Source organism: Filicampus tigris, chromosome 11 (genome assembly GCF_054856515.1).
Source record: "Filicampus tigris isolate MCC_2025a chromosome 11, RoL_Ftig_1.0, whole genome shotgun sequence".
NCBI classification, from domain to species: domain Eukaryota; kingdom Metazoa; phylum Chordata; class Actinopteri; order Syngnathiformes; family Syngnathidae; genus Filicampus; species Filicampus tigris.
This window is the reverse complement of record NC_141227.1, coordinates 3467811-3494255: the sequence shown is the minus strand read 5'-3', so window position 1 is coordinate 3494255 and position 26445 is coordinate 3467811. Positions and strand designations below refer to the sequence as shown.

Here is a 26445-nt window from a genome sequence, read left to right as displayed (position 1 = left end):
GCATAGTGTGAATAAAAAGGAGGCTCTTGAACCACTCGAAGCATTGAATTAAAGGAGTGTCAATATCAGAACTAGAAGTAAGGGCGACAAAGGGAGGGAGGCAAGATCGAGAGAGCCATTTTCTTTTTTTTAAATCAACTTTATGAGGCATTCACACAATTGGAAAAAAGATAATTACCTATTAAATAATCTTAAAGGGAAACAAAACTAAATTAATTCATTTGAACATTACAAAAGGAAGTCTGCATTACATCCTGCTTTGGTAAGACCACATGTTTTTAGAAAAAAATCCTGATCATCACTTGCTGCTTTATGACTACTGAAATCAACCAGCATTTGTATTTGACCGGATTTTTAGAGAGAGAGAGAAAGAGAGAGAGAGAGAGAAAGAGAGAGAGAGAGAGAGAGAGAGAGAGAGAGAGAGAGAGAGAGAGAGGTTACCATGTGATTGTAACACTGTACTAGTCATACTTTACCCCCAGTACTGTATACCAATTTCCCTGAGTTTCAGCTTGTAGTCCAGATGACAGCTAAAAGAAGTCAGTTCTTATGTTAAAAAGAGAGAGAAAAAAGATCATGATAGTTTGTTTAGAAATTGCCGAATTATGCATTTTATGATTAATTTAGGTTGTATAGTAATAAACACATGAAGAAACAAACCGCACACTAAATTCTCATTCAGAGACTCGGCGACGCGCATAAACAGTGACTGCTCACTCGTCACCGGCTTAGTCAGTCATATGACCAGCACTGCGCTGTCATCTGTGTTGTGCAGCACCAGTTAGCTAAGCTCACCGAAGAACGTTTCTTTTCTCAACTTGCCGTACATTTATTCACAAATGGCAACATTGGTGGCAAACAGGGCGATGGACAACGGCCTGTCAGCAGCAGCGAGGACGCACACTCAAGCTGTGACCAGAAATTACATTTCTCAACCAAGGCTAAGTACGTACACTGACTACTTCAAGATGCTACTTAGCTGCTATCGCAGGTATAAGCTAACGCTGATGCCACGCTACATTTGCAAATGTACTGAAGAAAGTAAAAATATGATCATCTCTCCATAAGTTGTTTCAATATTGACGTTAAAAGTACATAACAACGATCTCTATGTGTTGCAACTAAAGAGGACGTCCTTCTGCAATATCGTATGTGCAGTTTGAAATGATTAAATGAATTAAAAAATGACAGGTGTTAATTTGCCGGCAACAAAACGAAGGGCTAAATAATGAGTGACTGTTTTGGGTATATTTGCTTCGTGCCTATGTGTGTTTGTTTTTGACAACGTTCCGATTCGTGTCATTCATATCAAGTAGCATATTGGCTAAGCTACATTGCAAGCCATTCCTTAGAGTGGCTAACGAGGCTTATTTTGGCGAGATGTATTCGCCGTGGCTACTATTCAACGAATTGATGTTGTTCACTCAACTCACTGTGTTCACATTCGTTATTGTAGTTTTAATATTTAGTGTTAATGATTTCGGGACCAGTGCACTGTAGTCTTGGGCCTGCGAGTTAAGCTGTTAACCTGCGGTGTTGCGGTTAAGCCACCGTTGAGAAGATTTATTTAGATATTGCGATGGATGGTGTTACAATGCTGCTTGTGTTGTACCTTCCTTATCAAGATGTTACAACAGTCGCATCAGACACTCGGGATAACGTTGTTAGCATGGTGAAGACTGATGACGATGTTTGTCATGTGACAGGATCACGAGTGTTGCAGCGTTCAGAGCGCAAGGTCACGTGACTTACTGTTTCAATAATTTGAGGAAGCCGCTACAATGCGAATCTTATTAAAACGTATTCTACTCCTTAATGTCTAATATTTCGTGTGGATGGGATAAACAAAAGAAACCGCAAATGGACAAATATTGAGCCTAGGTGAACGTTGGTAAATAGGGCTTAACCTAAATGTGCTTTATGAAGTTAGGTGACTAGATGAGGTCAAATTCACATTCGGATTAATAATGCTTAAATCATGTATACAGTAGGAATCAGCACGTACCTACCACCATTTAAATGGCCTCTGATTAACCTCAAATACATTTCAGGGATTCTAATAGGCTTTTTTTTGCCATTGTTGCAGTCATATTATCATGTGCCATATGCTGCTGAGAGCATCCACAAGTATAAGGGGAATCTCGTCATTCAATGGTATCAGTCAGATGGGTACAGCAGCTAATAAAGTTAATTAAGAAATAAATATCTAGTAGATAATAACTATACATTGACCTATGTTCTGCATAAAACTGGAAAAATTGGTATTTCATGGCAAGTGACCATTAACCCATTAAAGCCTGTAGCCCTTGTGAGACACCTCTCTAAAGGCCCTGATACACCAAACTGACGTCGGAGGTCGTGAAGCGTCGCAGCGTCTGTAAGCGCCGTCTGATTGGTGTAGTGACCACCGCCGTAGTGTCTTAACCCGTCTCTAAGCGTCTGGGGGGCGTTTACGCAGGTTGAATCGGCGTTGCCAGTCGTGACATTTGGTCACTCTGATTGGCTGTTAGCTAGCAAATCAGCGCTCAGAGCACCAACGGGACGTGACAAATGCGGATAAACAGTGAGCCCGCCTTTGCTGCCTTAATCTTCTCACAAGTACAAGAGCGAGGGTAGACAATGTAAGTATTTCACAATACAGTGTCAAGAACGTGAGGGTTTACTTCGCGTGGGAGTTCATCGTGAACGAAGAATATAGCTGAATGCATTGTTTACATTGTTATAATCCGCCCCTGGCCAACAGCTTTCTGGTTGGATTTTTCTAACAATGAGAAATAGTGACTACTGCCGCAGATGGTATGGAAGGGTATTACATCTTATGCATGCGCAGAAGGTACATTAATGGTCAGCGTGGCTGTCTATTGTTGCGGTGTGTTTTTCCAGAGTGACGTGCCGACAGCCGGCCGGACGCCACGGGGGGCTAAGCGTCTGTCACTGTTGGCCAACGTCGTTTTGGTCTATCTAGGCCTTAAAAACTACGGTCGTCTTTGGAGTCACCCTTGAAAACCTGGCATTTTTGCCCCTACAATATAATCAATATCTCAGCCCCTATAGCAGATAAAAACATAATTCCAGAAGAATTTGAGTTTAGACATGTGGCTATCACACAGGCCCGAGTTTATTCACCTTTAGTGTTTTTTTCCGAAAATGCAAGTGAAGCACTATTTTTAATTAAAACAAAAATCGAGTGGTAATTACCATGCTGTATTCTCTTACAAAGACGTTAAAATCGACATTGTCTACGAACATATATCTTAACCACTAGGGATGGGACGAGATGTCGTGCTACGAGATCTCGCGGTATTAGAACGCCACGAGATTTCTCATCCCTGCACAGCACGAGATATATTTTCTTTTGACGGTGTTTTGGAGTCCGGGTGACTATAGCAGATGTCCTAAAAGGAGCTGTCACCGAATGGGAACTTCCGAGGCCAAATCACGGAGTTGCTGTTGTGACCGACAACGCTCGCAACATGGATGTGGCGATACGCGAGGCTGGCTTTGAGCCACACATTAAATGCTTATCATGCAGGCAATGAACGCAACGCTAGTGCAGCTGGTCCGAAGTTGGCCACGTATCATGTTTGTTTAGACGTGTCAAGCGTTAAGTTTCTTTTTTCATCGATGCTCAACAGCAGCAGCACTTTTGACGTCTAAATAAAGACAGCCCGAGCTGCCCACGCACAAACTAATTATGGACGTAATCACGCGCTAGAACAACTCTTTGGACAGGATGACTCACGATCTAGAGCAGCGGGGTGCCCTATCTGCAGCTCTGAGGAAACCAGAACTACGATGAATTGCAGAAATCTTGACACAGACGCAGTGACATTCCTCTTGTTGAAGATTGACTGAGAAACAAGTTGAACTCTACAATACAATACAATTTTATTTATATAGCGCATTTCATAACAGCTAGAGCTGTAACAAAGCACTTTAAAAACAATACAATAAACAAAAAAAACAAGAAGAGGCAGTGATACATCTATTAATAAATAATAGATAATAAAATATAAATCAAAATATAAATAAATAAAGCCAAAAAATTAACATAAAACACTAGATACAATTGAGTTACTGCCCCACGAGCACAGTTGGATTTTGTCAAAGTATTCAGTAAGAGGAAAGATCTCAGCTTTAGCTGTTATTGCAGCAATATTTGAGAGCATGTAACGAAGGTGACTCTTGTTTGCATTTGCACTTTAGAGCTAAATGATTAATTTTCTTGCAGTCTGTTCGATAAAAAACATTTTGAAAACTGAAAAAATTACATTAGGTAATTTTTTATATTCAAAATTTAGCAAAAATCTCGTCTCGTCTCGCTCTCCCGAACTCAATCTCGTGAGACATCTGGTCTCGTCCCATCCCTATTAACCACACATCACGTTTGGATGGTTTCGTGGCTTTAAAGTCCGTGAGTCTGTCATCTATCTCACTGCCGTGACTTACATCAGAGCTCCCGCCGTTACTCCTCGAAAAAATTCTGCATATCCTCTGACAACCCACAACATCGTCACATGTATAATCTGATGCATTTCATTGGCTAAGAGACAGAGGATTGGATTAAAAAAAAGAAAATGACGTAGACGCTCTCCCCGCTTTAAAGGGAGAAACACGCAACAGCGCTCCCGTCTTAAGTGGTAGAAACGCGGTCATGCACTCCTTTCCTTCATGGGTTAAATATTTTTTACGCAAAATAATTTTACAGGGCTTTTTCGAGAGAGAAACAGCAGCAAATATATATATATATATATATATATGTATATATATAAGTAAACGACACGCCCACTATTAAAATTAACTGTAGACGATTTTGATAAAGTTGTCGCGTTAGGAATCTCATCTTGGCAGTTCTACTGTCAAGTACTTTACCCAATGTGCGTATGCAGTTTGTTTACTGCAGATACATGAGAAAGCGGCTATGGTTAACATGGCATGGCATTGTGAATTGATTTTTTTATTTATTTTTTTACATTGATGCATATTTTAAGTATAGCGATATAAAATCGATTTTCGATAATTCGTTACATCCCTTGTCTTTACCTTACATCATAATGTTGAACATGTTATTTAAAAAGTATTTTAATCGAATAAATTCAAAATATGCACATTTTTGTGTCGACATTTGGGACATCCTGTGGGGTGGGTGATATGGGCTCAATTTAAGACAAAAAACAAAAACATAACGATAATTTGACGATATTCTAATTTATTGTAATTTGTGGACGGTCTTATCTCATTCTTTGCCATTGACATATTTATTTGTCTTTTCACAGTCCATCCATTCAGGAATTTATTTATATTTCTTTCAAATTTTGTCAAACGTTAGGGTAAAAGACGGTCTGAAAATGTCTGGCAGTGAATACGATAACACAGTCTGTAAGAGAAATACAGCGACTAATGTTGTTATTGCAATACCTTTGTTGTGACAACAAATTCAGCCACAATCTTTTGACAGACTGTTTCCGAAATTGTCCTACACATACTACACGTGATAAACAGTAGTCGCAAATCTAATTAATGATGCGGATTATGAGCATGTTAACTGAATGTTAAGTGATTATCAAACATTCGGTCAAGCTTTTCTTGCTCGCGTATTGTTACGGTGACGTCACATTGTTTACTTGCTTTGTCTGTGATTCAGTCATCAGTTTGTGTTTGCTCAACTCGGCCAGGGTTTTCTGAGTGTGTTGCGCAGCTTTACTCAGCTTTTCTTTAGCGTGCTTGTGGACTCGCAAAGTTTTCCTCGTAATCCATATAGTGCGTGGTGGAACAGATTTGATTTGCTCTTCACGTTTTGGCACATTTTCCGACCGACGTCAGTCTTGTCAACCCCAAATCTATTCCAGGCTAGGGATGTGGACTTGGGTCTTCCTATTAAATACTCGCTTAAATGAGAGACTCCAATTCTCCATTTCCTGTGGCCTCTTCTTGATTAAGGGCTATGTTAAATAAACTTGACCTGACTATTCTTTTTGCGACAGCATTCATACTTTTTAATGTAAATTTGCACATCGTGAAAGCAACGTTGACAATCATATTGATGACAATGTATATCACCCGCCCCTACCCTGTTGTATAGTGGGATAGAACGTCATTGTGTCACATTGTGGGATTCCTAATATTTGAAATTCGTCCTGTAACTAGATGAGGTAACCAAAATTTGAAATTTTCTAAAGGGGTACTTCACTGTTGCTGTGGTTAGTATGCTCATCCATTTGTTCCGTGGCTCTTGACAATGGTGTTGGAGGGGTGTCACGCAAACTGATTTGAATCATAAATATCGTTTTTGTTTTAAAAGATGTGGGTGCATCGCTACACAAACTAATGAATCAGTCTCGGTGTAGATTGAACTAGCTGATGGGCCGATTTTATTTAAAAAAAAAAAACAAAACAAATAAAAAATTCTAAATCAGTTTGATGTTCCCTAACATTGATTTCTCTTGTTGAACAGAACACCAAAAACATGTTTTTTTGTACATTGATGCAAGTGTCAGAGAGGCAAGTATGGACTAAAAGCCTCTTCGAGAACAAAAAGAAAATTACTTAATGGACCTTGGCCCATCTTACTGTCAGGGCAAGGGTATTTGGTGATGTAGCCCTTGTGCGTAGACCTAACCATCCTACTTCTGAAATGCTGTAATTCTGCTGGCAAGCCTTTTTTCCCTGAAGCATATTTATAAATTATTTGGCCTTGAGCTGAAGATGGGTAGATGATGTTAAAGGCTCCATTTACAGTTCTAAGACACCTGTTCCAATTTACTTCCCTGTATATATATATTTTATATATATATATATTTTTTTGGGTGGCGTGAGTCAATTTCAGATATATGGTATGAATGCTTTCTTTTTCGATTGTAGTGACAGCATTTGTAACAGTTATCAGTATCCAAGTATGGGTTAAAAACACACACACACACACACGTGATGTCAGCAGTCCAATGACACAACATTGATAGTGATCACAAAGATTTGACGTTTTGATAAACACTGTTGTAACGATAATTCAGTCTGAAACAGTCATACTGTTTTCAAGTGACCAAAATCTGATATCAGTGAACGGTATACCATTACAATTGCAAACATCCGACACGTACATATTCCCTTATTGCAGAAATGGAAGTATGCAGTAAGGGAATGTAAGTGTCAACACCGGACTGTGACAACACTAAAGTAAACAAATATAAATAAAGCCAATATATTAAACAACTAAAAGTAGGACTGGATTAACTTTCTTCCCCCAATATCGGCATATACAGTCCCCGCTAAAAGTATTGGCAAGGTCAATTTATTCATTCAAGACATTTAGCTTCAGCTTGAAAGATGAATATGACACAAAAGTTCAGAAATACAGCTTTTATTTCATGGCATTTACACCTAGATGTTTTAAACAACTCACGACAAAGCACCTTTTGTTTGAAGCCGCCCACTTTTCAAATGAGCAAAAGTATTGGAACAGATATTATTAAATGAAGTCTTAGTGAATAACATTTAATATTTGGTGGGATGAACCTTCCTTGCAATAACTGCATCAAAGCCTCTAAACTAGGGGTGCACCAATCCCAATTTTCTGCCTAATCACTCATCCCGATCTATAAACTCCATACTCGTTTGATGTTCCAATTTTGTCTTATCCTAAAACTTTTACAAATACCTGTGAAACAATACAAACGGTTGCATGTGAAGTAGTTCTCTCTAATAAAATTGAAAAACTGGCTTGAAATGAAAAGGCTGATGACTTTTTCATATCTCTGCAGAGGGTGATGAGATTGGTGGAGAAGATTGGTTTTATTTTAAGTGATTGGACGATCAGCGATTCCCCAAAATGAAGGAAATCTGTGCCGGTACAGATCCCGGCCGATCGATCAGTGCACCCCTGCCTGCGACCCATTGACTTCACCAGACTGTTGCATTATCAATTGAAATGCTTTTTACTGCAGCTTCTTGCAGTTCTTGTTTGTTTCTGGGATTTCTTCCCTCATTATCCTCTACAGGAGGTAAAATGTATGCTCTATTAGGTTCCGGTCCGGTGATTGACTTGGTCTCAGACTTTCCACTTTTTCCCCCTGACGAAGTCTTTTGTTGTGTTGGCATTCGGGGTGTGCAATATATATTTTGCGTGCAGGAGCCGGCTTTAGGACGACGTCATGAAAGGTGTGCGGCAGCGTCATAAAAGGGGTGCAGCAGCCACATGGGGAAAGTTGTTTTTTTGGGTTTTTTTTTTTTGGAGCTAAGCGTCCTACGTCTGTGTTAGAAAAATAGCCACCAAAATGCCATAAACCAGTGGTCTCCAAACTTTTTTCTGCCATGGACCGGTTCATACAAGTCTATACCCTTCGCAGCCCAGGTGGGGCGGTGTTCGCAATTCCGCAGTTTTTTTTTTTTTTTTTTTTTTTTCCATCAATATTGAATGACTTTTTAGCCTTAGCGAAGTGGTTAGCCACCAAGTATGACACTCTCAAGGCACTTACATTTGTTGACAAATGAGTTTTGAAGCCTGCATGGACTCACTTGTCGTCGTAAATCCATGTCAAGTAGGCCTTCCGGTATTGTGTGTGAAATGTACCTTTCTTTTTCTTCTTGGGTGCAGACTCTCAGATTCTCACTGGGCCTTTTCCCATTGCAAATAAACTTTCCTTCTTTTACTCATTTGTCAGCCTGTGCATTTAATATTAGCGTTACGCGATGGAGACAACATGACATGCGTTGAGTCATTCATAGGTGGATGTAATGGAGAGAATCCAGTCACTTTGTAAAATAAAACATTTTTCAGCCTCGGATAAAAAAATAAACCGGAAGTACTGTAGTTTTTTTTTTTTTTTTTTTCTTTCGACGTTCATCTGTGCAGACTGCCGCGGCCTGGTACAAAGTGGCCTGCGGTCCAGTACCGGTCCGCGGCCCGGTGGTTGGGGACCCCTGCCCTAAACAACCAAAGCCATCAAAACTCATATTTCATAAGAAATTACACCGCCATTGTGCCAAAGGTAATATGTAATCATATACTGAATATCTTAATTTGTGTGGACAGGGTCTGGGAGAATGTGTTAAGGTTTGTTTTTCACAAGCCAAATATAAAACATCTCTTCTGTCACGATTTCAACCCACTTGTTCATCAGTCATTTTCATTGAAAACTAAAAATACCAGAGATACAAGAACTTGTAGACCAAATACAATGTTTGAATTAATGGCAGTGCATTTGTTGTGTTGGACAGCCACAAGTAATACATGGATCAGCGTGCTATTATTAAGCAAATCATGTCAATGTTGAATGAAGAAAACGTTTTAACGTTTCCAAATTGACATGTGGGCATATATCAAACAGTTCAAAAGATCAACGTTAACATGCTTTTTGTGACATTTTTCTTGACTTATCGGAGCTCTCTGAGATGCAAAGGTTTCAACTCATTCTGAGAAAGAACAACAAAGTAAATGAAGACATTTTTCATCATACCACATCTTTTCTTTCTGGAGGCCTTTGTCTCTCTTGTGTCAAACAAGACAAAAGCTATTAGTCCATGAAATGGTGGCCTTTGTTTTAGTGGTGCATTCTGACATGAAGTGCAATGAAAAGACATAGCGCAAGGCACAGTACGGCTTTTGTGAAGATTTAATTAGTGGTAATAATGTCGTTGTGATTATTTAAAGCCTCATCTGTCACTACCAAAGTCATTTCTATAAAATCTGTAATTCTATAAAAGTTACCTAATTTGTATTCTAATTAGCCTAAAGCAACGCGCTTTTCAGTAACAAGGAAAAAGGCCTCTTTCGTAGGCATACATCTGTCTTATTTCTGTCAGCAAGAACAGGAAGCAATCCCCACAGTCTACTTGTTACTTGTCTACAGAAATCCCCTATTCCATTGCTCAACTTCCTTCCAGTTGTTTTTTAGTCACTTTTGACAGTGGTGATTATAAATGTTCTTGTTTCAACTGGGGGTTAGTACCGGTAGTTGCTTTTGTGAAAGCATTAAATTGTGTGTTTCCAGGATGATAATTGTAGTGAAACCTGAGTTTGTAGAATTCAGAGCCGAACCAAAATCTTTGTTAAAAATGATGCTCTAAATAAAGAAGGGATTGACGAATTATTGGCCGGGCTGATTGTCAACACGGATATTCGGCATTTTGATTCATATCGGCATCTGCCTTAAAAAAATGTTTTTAAAAATCTGACTGCCGACAAGGGATCAATTTAAAACTATGTTAACTTTAGGGAACAATGTTATTCAAATTTTCATTTAATTGTATAACATATGCCGCTGACCCGTGTGTTCATTTATTTAATTGTACTTGTAAATCATAAGATTGTAATCTTGAAATATATACTGTATCATCGCTGTCGGCCGAAAATCCCGGAAGTTCAACTATGGTCAAATTCATTTTTTTCCCGCAAATCAATTCGAATCGTACGTCCCTACTTCATCTGTAATTTTTATACAATTCTAGGCAATTATAAAGCGGTGAAAATAGCAAATACTCAAAGCACAATTTCACGACCGTACTTGACTGTTATGCGTTTGTGTTCCGGAGGTGTGTGCGACACAATGACGTGTTCTCTGTCTGTGGAATGCGGTAGCCGTGCGATGTAATGGCCAGCCCCATTTACTGTCGTGTAGTGTTTTGTTTTCACTTTTTTTGGGGTTATGGAGACCACTGGGTTTTGGTGGCTAAAAATTATCGCCCCCCCTGTTCATCCCTGTCCTTTTAAAGCGCTTCCGTCCTTGCATTCGTCGGTCCGCCTCTACCCAACCCAAAAGAATTTGAGACTTTAGAAATGTGGCTTTCACACAGGCCCGAGTATATTAATCTTTATTGTTTCAATCGAAATCGAAGATGTAAAAATAAAGTGTCAGTGCAAGAGAAGCACTATTTTTAATTTAAAAATCGAGTGGTGATTACCATCCTCTATTCTTTTCCAAAGACGTCGGTATTGTCATTGTCTACTAACATATACTGTATCTTAACCATATATCACGTTTGACTGGTTCCACTGGTTCAAAGTCCACAAGCGTGTCATCCATATCACTGCCGTTACTCATTTGAGAGCTCCCGCGACCGACGGCGTCCGCCATTATGACTCGAAAGAATTCCGGAACATCCTCCACAATCTCACGACACCGTCACGTGTATATTCTGATGCATTTAATTGGCTAAGAGACCGAGAATTGGATTTAAAAAAAAAAAAAAAAAAAGAAAAATGACATTTACGCTCTCCAGGCTTTAACAGGTAGAAAGGCGCAATAGCGCTCATAGCTCTAGTGATAGAAACGCACTTATGCGCTCCCGGCCTTAATAGGTTAAAGCAGAAGTCAACCCAAATATATATTTTTTCCAGAATATGTTCTATGCAGGTCCACTAGTTGAAATACGGCATTCTGATTAATATTGCGTTTGGGGGATATAAGTTAAGCAGCATAATGCACCCACTTTTAGCCATCTCAGTGAGCGGCCATTTTGTCACTTCTGTCGACTGAAGATGACATCGAAGTTGCTCAGGGCTTAGATAACGACCAATCAAGGCTCACCAGTTTTCTGAAGCTGAGCCATGATTGACAAAATGGCCGCCCCCTGAGCTAGCTAAAAACTGGTGGATTTCTCATATTCCACAAACGCACTATTAATCAGAATGCCGTGTTTAGACTAGTGGACCTGCATAGAACATATTCATATTTTGTGTTGACTTTCACTTTAATGAAGCCCCTGACCATGTATTTAATCATTTTTTTCAGCGGAAAGTTACTCTGTTTTTGGGTGCAAAAGAAGCGGACCACTGTCATCCATCACCCCTTAGCATTCAAGTCCGACTGTGGATATTACAGACCCAGAGCAGCCCGATTCAAATTCTCTATCACCTAACTCCGGTTCGTATGATCTGTGGTTACACATAGGTAATTCAGTTGAAAACTACAGCTGCAAGCAGTGATAAAGGGCCCTAATAGACCTGGCCACGTTAGGGTACTGGCATGATGGGATATTGGCACATTGGGATCTTGGTAAAATGAAATTAGATTTTTATTATTTTTTATAAATGGCACAATTTAAAATATGGATTTTTTTTCCCTTTTTTTTTTTTTTTGCCCGTTTTAGACCATTTTCTTGGCAAACACTGTGTTGCCACAGCAACAGCAGTTGATGAAATAAAACTCTTTTCTGTACCTTAGATCTTAACTCATTCAATACCAGCCATTTGCACTGATCACATCACTTATTTTCACTCAAGATCCACAAAATATTGTCCGATGATTGTTTCTACATCCTATCTACCAAATGAAAGAGTAAATTCTCCTCTGTCACCAGGAAAAAAAGGTTTGATTCTACCTTTTTTTTATTCTCTAGTAAGCAGTAGAATATAGGTAACGTTTAAGAAATTCATCCACTTTGCCCAAAATCTGGAGAAAAGTAGATTTTTGTATAAACAAACATATCAAGCAAAACAGTGACTTTGATGCTAATATTTTTGCTTTGATGACAACAGTGGTTTCATTCTACATAATCATTTATGAATGGCTTGTAAAAGATGGGAAAACATTTTGAAATTATTGATCGCTATCGATCGCAAATCTATTTAGTGAAATACAAGCACCTTAGTGACGCCAAATTACTGTTAGTGGCTGTTCACGTGTTGACCTTGTCAACCGCTTCATATTTCCAAGATTGTTGTTGTACTGTTTTCATTTATGACACACATACTTGCTTGCATGAAATCATTCGTGGACATAAAAACAATGTGGCAAATGAGCCAAAGGACGCAGACTGAACGTCACGATAATGTTTAATGCGTGGTGGGGGATAAGGTGTGGACAAGTGCTGGTTTTTGAGGCAATTAGCATTCCCACTTTCAGTGGGGCTGTGGGAATCCCTTGTAGTTGAGGCGAAGATGTGAATTTGTAGCTGCACATCACAGCAGCCACTGCTTTGTTGCACTCATTTATTGTTAGAACAGTGGCGCCCCATCTCCATCCCAGCTCCAACCTTGCCCCCCCAACCCAATTCCCCTTTTTAGCTGGAAATTTGAATTGTGTTGGAATGCTATGTGCCTCTTTTCTCTGGCACTTGAATGGCCTCTTCAGTATTTCACACCAAGGTGTCCTTCAGGGTGCAAGGTCAGGCTACCAAAACAGCCTCTAGTGGCAGATTAGGACCAATTAACATCTTTGTTCACAAAGGGCTTGGCAGTTGAACAGGCTGCAGGGTGACCCACACTGTGGTTGCATGCCATGCCAAGAGACCGCCGCACTTGAGCTGAAGTAGAAAAGAGGGGTGGAGAAAGTTTTCCAAACCTAATGGGAATTGTTGCTACTTCACGACTCATGAACATATAGTCGATTGATTGTTATGAGGTGACAGCAAACTACCTTCACTTTTTTACTGCAGTGGCACATAATGGCCTACAAAGAAGCGCCATGGTTATGTTTTTATTATATGGGAAAAGTGCACCTACATATTTAAAAGTTATGCACTCTTGCACACGGGCTTAGTGCCACCAGCCACACCGCGAGGAATCAAAAGAAATCAATCTTAAAAACACTTGAACAACCTCAGATTTTGTTTCTCCCCCCCACAAGGATAAGAAGCTATTTAAGATTTTTGGCAGACTACAACAAACTAGCTGTTTTACTGGTTTACCTAAACACTCATATTTCAATGAAGGAATCATTTGATAATCAAAACTAAAAATGATTTGTAAAAAAAAAAAAAGGCAGATAAAAGAAGATGCTTCACCAAAGCTGGTGTGAGGGAGGGGCGGACAGGGATCTATTTGTAATGTTGCTGAAACCAATGTCATACTCTACTGCAACCTTGGCTGTGCAATACTGTCACTGTGATGAACTGCAGATCACATGCACATGTTGGTTAAACAACACTTAATGATAGATTGAGCTTCTTGCCACAACACCTGCTAACAAGATCAAGGCTAGGACTGCCACACAAACAATTATTTTGCGGGTCGACTAATCACCAACAGTAGTCGCGATGGGTCGACTAATCGGATCCTATGTAAATCGCAGCATGTCGCACCAGAAGCAGCTGCTTCACATATAACCATCATTAGCTTACAGCTTGAATTCTTTAAGGTATGTGCACATTAATATTAGAGACAATTAGAATGATGATTCAACTTTAATCAAACTTTGCAGCTTGTGTCAGCATTTCTGACATAAATAAACATATAAATGTTGGAGCAACTTCAATTGAAGGCGATTGTGTGGCCTTACAATTTTTAGCTATAAATGTTTAGTGTATTTTTCCCCCCAACGTTGTATTTATTGAACTTTTCCACAAAATTTTCAACTTCTAACAACAAAGTTGTTCTCATAACAAAGAAAATGTCCAAGATATCTAAATAATTGACCGACATTCATATTTCTCTTGATTGGGCATATACACACAAGAGCTCAGCAAATGACAAACACCACCTGAATACAAAAGTACATGGAAACAAAACAAACAACCAAAATAATGAAATAATAATAAAACAAATACAACAAGTCTCTAACGTAGCAAGTTTCAGCCCAAATTCTGTCAACATTGTGTCAAATTCAAATGTACTACGCACGACACGCCAATGCAAATGAAATATCAACAGAATATTAGTTTAGTTAGTTTAGTTTAGTTTATCCAACTGCAAAGGACCACCGACATGTATGCCGCATCTATCTTATTCACTTTGATAAGATCCACACTTTCCAAATAATGTATAAATGGACCCCAAATAATTAATACATAATGACAGTTTCTTCTCCATAGGTAAAGTTTGAACAGTTTAATCCAATTGATGAGTTTAGGTTTACTCATCTCCTCCATGAAAGTATTATGACCCTTTTTTGCAAGCAAAAGACACAAATCCAGGGCAGTTATCATACTTCCAGGCAGAGCTGGGCATCGTCTGTCCGTCTACAATTTCTGGGCGGTATGTCCGGGACGACACCACGTGGTCCCAGTCCGAAAACATGCAGGCGCTGCACAAGCAGACACGCCGCCAAATAAAGATAAAATATCAAATAAAAACAACAGATACACACACACACAGCAGGGTGATCGGTGAAGTAAAAATAAAATGGAGCACATGTCAATGCATCTGTGGGACTAAAAGGTATAGAACACTGTTTTATTTCCCGTATTTTCCGGGCTATAAGCCGCACCGTTATATAAGCCGCACTCACTCTATTTTTTTTTTTTTAGAACATTTGCGGGAAAAACCTTAAACAAGCCGCACGTTTATATAAGCCGCACCTATCTATGTTGAAAACTTTTATATTTACTGCATTTACAGAACGATTATGAACTGTAAATGTACATGTGTACCTGAGCAGATTCTTTCCTAACAGTGCCTTTTAACACTGCAGCAACGTTGCTGATTTAAACAGAAGAGAACCAGGAGAAAACAAACAGTACTTATCTTCATTTCACTGCCGACTGCTGCTCCAGTTTGTCAGCTAATGTCCACCAGACTGCACCATTTATTGTTCTACTACATTCTACATGTGCACCTGTCTTGTTTTATGTTAATAAAGTCAGCCAATCTAACACACGACGTGCTAAATAGCATTTCACATCGAAGCAACAGAACAGACGTAACATCAGCCAATCGCATTCATGTGCACTTCAGGGGCCTCTAGGAAAACATAAAATGAAAGCATAACAGCACCTAATACAATGACCTAGTGCATGCCGCCCTCTCCTGTTGAACTCCTCCACCTGCAGTCACATCCAGTCAATGGGAAATGTATTGTACTGTCCTTCCGGTTAAAGCGCCCCGAGCGGTGGAAGAAAAATCCGCAGAATAGCCGCACCAGACCATAAGCCGCAGGGCAAGAAATCTAGGAAAAAAAGTCGCGGCTTATAGTCCGAAAAACACGGTATTTACTTTTTCTTTGGTTGACTGCATGTCAGGAGTGGGACACCTGTGTGTGTGACGTGGTACCGGTAAAGTCAGTTCCCGATGCTGTTTGGCTGACTCGGACTGGGCAGGTCTGAAATATAACCATGAACGCATAGACGTATGCCAACCTCTTCTTCCAGACATATCATTAGCCAATTATATTGAAGTAATTTAAGTCTAGTGTTGGCAGACTTTGTGCTTTAGTACATGCCTTTTCACAATCCTCTGAGGAAAAATCCTCCTTTAGATTTTCCCTGCAGACATTTAGTTTCTGTACAGAAGACCCTGCTTCTAACATACTATACAATCTGGATTAGGCTTGTCACGATACTAGAATTTCAACTTCGATACCGATATCCAGTTCAGTATCGATACTCGATACCATTTCGATACCACACCGAACAAATTAAAGCACAGGCTTCTTTTTTTTTTTTTTTTTTTAACTGTAAAACTTTTTTATCGCCAAAAACCTAAATTATCATTAATACAATAGTTTTTTTAAGAGGTAGTGCAAAAACATAGTACAACTTCAGTATTTAACTTCGACAACCCTCTGTAGCCAACGCCTGGAACCAATGACACATTTTAAGTTGTCTGAGCCTGGGGTAGTGCAAAACAAAAGAAGAAGTAGTGCAAAGAACAAAACACAAAAAAAACAATTATTCATCTGTAAATTGTCTGAACAAGTGGAAAGAAATAACCATAGTGTGCAACACCAATGGCACATCGTTTTCAAGTAGTTTTAGGTAATGAAAAAGAATAACACCCACCACTTACAGTAACATAAATTGACAACAAAACTCACAGATACAACACAGATAATAATAATAGTAAAAATAAAATTAAAAAAATTAAAATACTTTCAGTTATTGGCTATCCAGAACAGTAGCAGGTAGGGTTGGGCATCGTTTGAATTTAGACGATGTTTTGATTCGATTCTGGTTCCTAGCGATTCACAATTCCGATTCTTAACCAAAAAAAAAAATATATATTTTTGGACAAATCACATGAACTTCTCTGTTCTTCAATTTCATTAACTTTTTACTATTTGTGAACTTTACCATGGATTACTCAAAGGGCTGTTTTTGACCAGTATTTATTTTAATACATTTTTTTTGCATTATTATCTAGTATTATTTTTCACAAGAGCTTTATTTTTGAGAAGTTCAAGACAATACAATAATGCAGCCGTTACTGAAAACATGCTACTGAACACTTGGCTAACCTTGTCTTGCTTTAGAAAGAAAATATATATGACAAACACAACGCTGCATTTTATGGGCAAGCAAGGAAGTCTATATAATCTAAGCAGTCTGTGTAAACATATGATGCATATGTATGTACAGTGTTTCTGTGTATGCTGCAGCTGCGTATGCTATAAACTAAATATGTGCATTTGAGTTTTGAACTTGTTGGTTCAATGTTGCCATTAGACGTACTTAGCCGATTCTGACTTTGGGTCATGAGCCGCAACGCGTCATTCTGTGGCTCGGCGTCGGCCAAATGAGCCAGCCGGGCCGGCGATGGGCGACCGCTGCCACCGTGGCGGCTGCTGGGGAGATCCGTGGGAAGGGCCGGGCGCACGCTCGGAGAAGCCGACGCCGCAGCCTGCGCTTGCCAGCCGGTATGAAGTGAGCGGAGGGGCTGACCGAAAGGACCACGGCAGCTCGAGTGGGGGCGAGCCCGGGGCGCACACTTTTTTTTTTAATCGGTTGTACTTTGTAGCCCATGCGCACGGCTAACTAGGGAGTCGACGAGCAGTCTGCACTTGGCAGAGCAGGGAGGGAGGGGCGCACGGGGCAGCCTTCGGCAGTGTATGCGGGAGCAGTAGACCATTAGGAGCAGACGTTGGCAAAGCGCTGTTGGTATCGAAGTCAGTGGTTTGGTATCGGTAATATCGATACCACAGCAAGCTAGTATTGTATCTGTTCAAAATGTTTAGTACCGAAGTATTGATATTTTTGACAAGCCTAATCTTTATACAATTCCCTTCCCATAGCAATCCCTTTTCAATGCATTGAAAAGTGGACAACATGTGGACAACATGGAAATCAAAATACATCGATTTTGAGCTGATTTAATAAAAGTTTCTCACCTGAAGATACCATATTTAAATAAATGTTGTTTAGCACATTTTAAAATGAAACCAAAATCTATACACTAGACAGAGTTGAACTAATACTGTGAAACTGTAAATATGAAAACAAATACTTGGAAATAGATTTCACTCTTCTTGGACACCAAGCCTTTTTTTTTAATTTCTCAAATGTAGAAAGTAGTGAAATCAGATGAGTAACAATCCTTAAAAAACAAATTTGAAATGATTTCAGAAAATTTCAAATGAAATCTAAGTAATTAAACATTATACAAAAAATGAAGCATGAAAAGAAAATTGTATTTCATATATATTTGACAAGGTAAACTTTTTTCCGAAGTGAGAGGCTGGCAGCGATGAAACCGGAAGTGCGACGTCATCGGATGAACAACCAAAAATATGTTTGGGGTGATTTCCCCTTTAAAATATCAAATCAAATCAAATCAAATGTATTTATACAGCTATCAAAATAGTTTTAGCCGTTAGTATTACTCAAAAGATGGTTGGCCAGGTTTACTTCACACTTGGTCTTTCCAATTAGGAGGAAGGTATTTTGTTTTTAGCACAATAAATTTGTATTTTGTAACGAACTATGTTACCTTTTTGTTTTATTGTTATGTGTTGGGGGCTTTTGGAAATATATCACATTCTGTTAATTTGAGTGCTTCCATGTCCGAGTTCATAAACGCAACACTGCGGGTGGTTGCCAGACAGTGGCAGAAGCGCGACAACAGGCAGTTTTGAAAGAAAAACTGTGCCAAATAAATAAATAAATAAATAGACTAATCATCTATTAAATTGTCGACGATTGTGATCGTTGCCATGACTAGACGCTTAATCTTGGCAGCACTAATCAAGACCTCGACAAATCAAAACATTATTAAGCCTTATAATGTGACAACACTCAGCCCTTAAAGCATGTCCAAAGTCCGGCCTAGGGGCCAAATGCGGCCCGCAGTCAAATTTTATCCGGCCCGCAGTCTCTGTCATAAAATTAATATCAATCAATCAATCACATTTTATTTATATCGCACTTTTCATACATAAAAATGCAACTCAAAGTGCTTTAAAACATTCAAAGCAAAACATAGAATTACATCTGGACCGTCTGACAAGAATTTAAAATACACTCTAAATGCATTTTCACATTTACACACAACAGGGCGGCCGCACTCTGTCCAACTTAATAACCCTGTGTGACCCTTTCCAGGCAGTTTCTAAAATGCCGCCCAACATTGAATAAAAAAAGAAAGTTGACAGTGAGGGCCGACAATTTAAGGAAAGGTGGAAATTGTACTATTTTTTTTGCTGAAATACGCAACAACCGTGTCTGCCTTATTTGCAAGGAGACTGTTACATATTTGCATCCATCCATTATCCTAACCGCTTGTCCTCACGAGGGTCGCGGGTGTGCTGAAGCCTATCCCAGCTGTCATCGGGCAGTAGGCGTGGTACACCCTGAACTGGTTGCCAGCCATTCGCAGGGCACACAGAGACAAACAAACATACACGCTCACAATCACACCTTGGGGCAATTTAGAGAGTTCAATTTACCTAGCATGCATGTTTTTGGAATGTGGGAGGAAACCGGAGTACCCGGAGAAAACTCACGCAGGCATGGGGAGAACATGCGAACTCCACATAGGAAGGCTCTGAACTCTGAACTCTGAACTATGAGGCGGACATGCTAACCAGTCGACAACCGTGCCGCCCGGTTACTTATTTTCCTGTTTTTAAACCTAAAAGTTCAGTGAACATATATTTTCAACATGCCATGTTTCAAATTAACCCTGGCCTGTACTGATGAATATGATACATTCATATTCATATTTTTACATATTTCCCTGTTATTGAATTAAAAAGTGCAGAGAACATTTAATTGCCAGAATATTTTCTATGCAGGCTCACAATTTGAAACACGGCATTCTGTTGAATATTGTGTTTGTGGAATATGAATTAAGCAAGCAAAATCAACCCATTTTTAGCCATCTGTGGGGGCGGCCATTTTGTCACTTCTGTAGACTGAAAATGACATCTCAGGGCTCAGGTGACGACCATTTACAGCTCACCTCTTTACTGAACCTGAGCCATGATTGAGAGCTTATACATGTGGCTTTCACACAGGCCCGAGTTTATTATTATTTACTGTTTGAATCGAAGATGTAAAAATAAAGTGTCAGTGCAAAAGAAGCACTATTTTAAATTTTTTAAAAAATCTAGTGGTAGGAATTACCATCCTTTATTCTGTTACAAGGACATTGATATAGTCATTGTCTTAAACATATATCACGTTCGACTGGATCAACTGGTTCAAAGTCCACAAGGGTGTCATCGCTATCACTGCCATTACTTATTTCAGAGCTCCTGTGATCGACGGCCATTACAGCTCGAAAAAATTCTGGGACATCCGCCCCAGTCTCGCAACACAGCCATGTGTATATTCTGATGCATTAAATTGGTTAAGAGACAGAGAATTGGATTAAAAAAATGAAAAGACGAATCCGCTCTCCCGGCTTTAAAGGTAGAAAGACGCAACAGCGCTCCCGGCTCTAGTGGTAGAAACGCGGTAATGCGTTCCTGTCCTTAATGGGTAAATAAAAAAAACAACAACATAATTTGTCAGTCAGTTTTAATTTTGCTGCTTTTGCTGATTTTAGATTTTTGGCGAGGTACCATTTCGGTATCGAAGTATATGCTGTTATATTATCGAAGTCAAAATGTTGGTATCGTGACAATACTAATACAGGGTACAAAAATGTGTACTTTGGACACCAAAAATGGACTCCTACAGTACGCCTTTTTTTTCTGAGAGTGTACAGCTCTGATGCTACCTTCAAAGACAGAATGATCTTGTCAGTGGCATTTATACAAAACAGCGACACGGAGAAAAAAGCTGCAAATGCTCACCTACAGTCAGTCTAGGAGCGTTGATTCTGATCCGTAAAATGCAAAAATTGACAACAAAGCTGTAGTTGATCGATGGGGCATCATTTATTTTCCCCAATCGTATTCTTTTTCTGTTAGATCTTATTTATACTTGTGGTTGTATAATTTACCTGCAATTTTCTGCAACCTTCTTTACTGATGACCCATTATTTAGAGTAATTTAAGCTTGCCTTGTGTCAATGTAATTGTCCAAGCCCTTAGTGGGCAAGTGAATTGTATACATTTTTACGACATTTGCTTGCCTTTTGACATTTGGACCGAGAGCATGTAGTGCAGAAAGTATGAATCTTACAGCTAAAGGTCAGCTTGTGGTTATTCACCGCAATTATTGCAAGGAAGTACACTGTTTCTAAGCCGATTGGTAGCTTTCAACCACGAATGAACATTTGAATAGATCTATTTTGAAACTATCTTGTCTTTCAGCTTATTCTACAGTGTCAGGAGTGAATGGACCCTTAGTGATCCTGGATAATGTTAAGGTGAGGCAACTACTACTGTTCTGTATGTTTGTTTGTTTCGGATAAGATTTTAATTTATTTATTTATTTTTTTACTTCTCTTTTTCCTCTGCACTTTTTATGGCTCATTCTGCAGTATTGTGTTGAGACTCAGAATTTGTTACCACATGACAACAGTACTGATTCATTTACATTCTATGTTTAATTTGGTATAAAACTTGTTTCTAAAACTTTCAAATGTTTAGATATTGCAGCAGCATATTTAACAGCATATGTAATAATTCTGTGTGTTTATTTAATAGAAAGAATTCAATTTATTTGGTAACTATTTAATCCGTTTGAACTAGTTCCCCAGATATGCTGAAATTGTTCATCTGACCTTGCCTGATGGCACAAAAAGAAGTGGTCAAGTCCTGGAGGTGATTGGTAGCAAGGCAGTTGTTCAGGTGAGACGCAACCATCCGTAATAGCTGATTTGCCTGCCACACTTTGCAAGATTGTAATCTAGCAACATTTGAGAGCAGGTGTTTTGAGTTTTCTTTTGGCCCATGTTAGGCTTTTCTTTAACACGTTCAGTTCAGTTACCTTTACTATTAATCTGCATTATTGCCAAAATTTGGTTGCTATTTTGGGTATTTAATAATTTAACTTAATCTGTCTCATCCACGGTAGGTGGCCTTCTGCTTGTTTTCTCTTGTTCTAGCTTTGTCAGCGTCAGACCTCACAGTGGAGAGACAAGCAAAAATTATATATCAAATGCTATACAGTGCTTGTAAGGCTGAACAAAAGTCAACTTTAAAAGCATGTTTTTTTCTCATTTTGATCAAAATCGGACTTGTATTACATCAGAAACGTTCTACTAGAATTTGGGTTTGTTCGGCCAACTTTTAGCAATAGTTTATTTTTCCCAAAAATGCATTGGTTCACTATTTATTCTACTGGAGTGTCATGAGGTGGCACCATCAATGCAATTTCTTTCATTTGAAAACCAAATCACCACCTACCCAAAAAAACGGCATTTACTTCAATCAGAAAACCTTTTCTCCAAGGACATTTTTGACATAGCTTAGTTAATGAAAACTTTCCAAAAAGTTTTCACCACTGCCATATTGATTTTCTTTGAAACGTTTCTCTAACCTACTTCAGGAGATGTTAAAAAAATATATACTGTATATTATTGGACAGAGAGCAAGATGTGTGCAGAAATCAATAAACAACAACAAAAATATTTGGAAACTTCTGTTAGACACATTTATGTATACATCTCAAAGTATCTTAATGAAGTTTGATGTTGCGTCTGTTCAGGTGTTTGAGGGAACTTCAGGTATTGACGCCAAGAAGACAGCCTGCGAGTTTACTGGCGATATCCTGCGTACACCAGTTTCTGAGGATATGCTTGGTATGACGAACATGGTATAATGTGGTCACACTTCACCCTTCAGGTTGCCAATTCAATTAGTCTATTATTTTAAACTGTGATCGCTCCACCAATCAGACGGCGCAATCACACGCCACGACCTCCGACGTCGGTTTGGTCTATCTAGGCCTTTATTCTTTTGCATTATGCATTTCACATATCCTTGTAAAACTGATGCAAAATAACAGTCGAACTTTTAAGCCCTTTCGTTCTAATTATCCTTTATTCTTGAGTCTCAATAAATGTGATTATCTCATAATTATCACAAGGTAACATATTTGAATTACAGTAAAAAAAGAAAAGGAAGCCTACTTTTGTTTTTCAAGTATCAATCATGTCCATGAAGTTAGACTTTCTATGCTTATTACTCATAGACTCCTTAAAAGCCACTCTCAATTATTTAGCGACTAATATGAAAGTAAAATATGCCAATAAATGCATTAGCTAATATTACTAAGTCTCAATTTCCCATTTGGCTGAACGGCGAACCCCTTCTCTTTCAGGGCGGGTGTTCAATGGCTCAGGCAAACCTATCGACCGTGGACCTAGTGTTCTGGCTGAGGACTATTTGGACATTATGGGTACCTACTCTTTTTATCTGTTTTTAGTTGGTGTTGTTATTTTGTACCAACTCTCTCTTCAATCAATGGACAGTACCATGTCTAGCTCCACTCGACACAAGTACATTGTATTAAACATATTTTGGGAAGCTTGACATTACAAACACTGAGAAATTCACAAACTATATCAAACTGAACATTACAGCATGTTAATGGCATCACGTTTTTTTTTATTTTTTATAATTGTTCTTGAACCCGGAAGTACTTGTTCAACTTAGAAAAAGATGAGAAAGGAACACTGCGCATCACAATTTTTTTTCCTGTTTTGTTCAGTTTGCCCATGGCTGATATCCAGAGTCACATTCTAGTTGTAGGTAGTCTTATTCCTAAAACAACAAATCTGTTAATCCCTTAAGACTTTAGCACAGTACTGTATACTGTGTACCATGTGATCGACCATGCATCTGTGATGAACCAACTTAAAGAAAAGCTGTGTCTTTACTGTCCAGGTCAGCCTATCAATCCTCAGTGCCGCATCTACCCAGAGGAAATGATCCAGACTGGCATCTCTGCTATTGATGGCATGAACAGTATTGCCAGAGGACAGAAGATCCCCATTTTCTCCGCTGCTGGGTTGCCACACAATGAAGTGAGACCACATGAACACTTAAAGCAGTGCTTCTCACTTGTATTCTGTTACGCCATCCCCCCTCGGAAGAAGAAAATATTTCATTAACTTCTCCCCCATCCCCAGAGTGACTATAAATAGTATAATTTGTGTATATAATTGTTATAAGTACACTACAATTTTTAATTTTAAAACTCAACAGAATAGCTGCACCTTTATATAAGCCACATGGTTCAAAACCTAGGAAAAAAGTAGCGTAGAAGTAGAAGTAAATACGGTACTTCTTTTTCTTCTTTGTAAATGGGGTGTCATTTGTATAGCGCTTTTCTACCTTCAGTACGCAAAAGCGCTTCACACTGTACTACTTCAGCATCAACGGCAATTCAGTATCTTTGCTCAAGGATATGGTAACGATGACCGGGGATCGATCCCACAACCTCTGGGCTGGGAGACGACCATTCTACCAGTGATCCATGCCGCCCCGCTCTTAAAAAAACGTTTTTCTTCTTTTGCTTCATTTTCCTCTTTCTTCATCCTCGATTTCTTCTTCACTTCTAGTGAATGTTTCTTCTTCCACATTCTTTTGGCAGTTGGCAAATGCTTTTGATGCATTATTTCCAGAAGGTGGAAGAATGTACCAAAAGTATTTGCCAACCCCCAAAAGAAAGTCAACTCGATTAGGGAACAGGGATTTTGGGTGTCAGTCCAAGCTACAAGTCGCACCTGAGTGTCGCAGTCGCAGGACCAGGCAAACTATGAAAAAAAGTGACTTCTTGTCCGAAAAATACACTACTTATATTTGCATTCCAATGCATTTGTGAGATCAGTACTATTCTGTCAAATTTAAAAGTACAGAAAACTGAAGAATTGTAGGTTAAAACAAACAAGAAATTTGCAATAACGGTAACACAATAGCATCAGTTTCTTTAATTATTATTGTATTATAAGCACCAATGCAGCTGTCATCCCTAATCTCATTCACACTTCATAATTGTCTGATCAAAGGGGTCCTACTGTAGAATTGGTCAAACAAACACGGCTTGTGTAGCCCTTCTAATGATGACCCACTTGTCGTGCCATCTGGATGGTGTGAAAACCTGGCTGGTTATTTAATTAAGTACATGTCACATAGGTCATTCATGTGGGGGTTTGCTCTATGGACCAGGTGCCTACTCCCAGGGTGCATAGAGGGGTCGGGCCGGATCAACACACATCAAGTGAAAAGCATGAAATTCCTCTTCACTCGTGCAACACTCCCTCTACAAAGGAGTGGCAGGCTGCTTACTCTTGACTTTCTTCTCCAGTGGTCTCAAACGCCACACCTGCCTTACAAGACAAACGCACACAGGGTTCGTTCGTAAGGATGGAAAACTATGGAATTGGATTTCATACATTTCCAGCTCTGGAAAACTATGGAAAGTAGTTATAGCAGCTCTTTTTTTCTAAAACAAAACAAAACATTATTAATATATTTAAAAAAAACTAACTAAAGTTATCATGGATGAATGGACGTCGCAGAGGTGACAGTTCTCGGCTGCGCACCTCCACGTCGTCCATTAATATGATAGCCAATTGTACACCTCATCGGACATTAACTCTGACATTTACAATTATTTAGCGACATGATGGTATATTGAGAATCAGAATGATGCACATCTATTTACTTAAATGTCACAAATTATTACCTTTTTTTTGTAGAAATTCCTGCCTGGAAATGTGTGAAATCCAGCAAGTAAATCTATTCTTTTATTTTACATTGCTCTATCGTATTTTGGTTTTACATTCCCCAACCCACATAATTATTATTAGATTTTGTGTAATGTGATAAAAAAAAAAAACTCATCTTATTGTTCAACTGGTAAAAGAGGAAATGGAAAGTGTCATATTCTCCCCAAATGTATTAGTGAACATCCGGTCACCATCTATTATTCAGGTAATCTATACACAATGTCAGAGAATTGTGACTCATCTTTGTACACTAGTTGTACATTTTTTATTTTTTTAGAAATAATTGTTTTATTATTTGTTTGCTATAAACACAATATTTACTCTCTCTTAAGATTGCAGCCCAGATCTGTCGACAAGCCGGCTTGGTGCAGAAGTCCAAGGATGTGATGGACTACAGCTCCGAAAACTTTGCCATTGTATTTGCAGCCATGGGGGTAAGCAGGAAAATGAACGCATCCAGCCAACATGTTTTCTATCGTGCACATCTGTGGTGCTAATCCACCTCTTAACCCTGAAATGACAGCCAACCTCCTTTCTCCCACCCTGCTTTCAGTCTTTTATTCATTAGGTGATTTAACCTTTAAGTCGGTCTTGTTACTTCTGCGCCTCTGAGCATATCCTCCTTCCATGTAGAGGTTACTAATTCAAGAGACCCTTAACACTGTCATCCTGGCAGTATCAAATTCTCTCCCCTTCAGCTGCCCCTCCTGCCTGCCTTTTGTGACAGGTTGACC

General features: G+C 39.1%; 1 protein-coding gene across 1 annotated transcript in view; it reads left to right on the top strand.

Moving 5' to 3' along the window:
• The first annotated feature begins 719 nt into the window (after positions 1 to 719).
• The window catches only part of atp6v1ba (ATPase, H+ transporting, lysosomal, V1 subunit B, member a), a 42353-nt gene continuing 16627 nt past the window's right edge, over positions 720 to 26445 (top strand). Inside the window, exons 1-7 of the mRNA XM_086045455.1 lie at positions 720 to 945; positions 21345 to 21400; positions 21726 to 21824; positions 22684 to 22777; positions 23299 to 23376; positions 23865 to 24004; positions 26044 to 26145. Of these exons, the coding sequence (XP_085901581.1) occupies positions 840 to 945; positions 21345 to 21400; positions 21726 to 21824; positions 22684 to 22777; positions 23299 to 23376; positions 23865 to 24004; positions 26044 to 26145 (675 nt within the window). The 5' untranslated portion in view covers positions 720 to 839. The remainder of the gene's footprint in view (positions 946 to 21344; positions 21401 to 21725; positions 21825 to 22683; positions 22778 to 23298; positions 23377 to 23864; positions 24005 to 26043; positions 26146 to 26445) is intronic.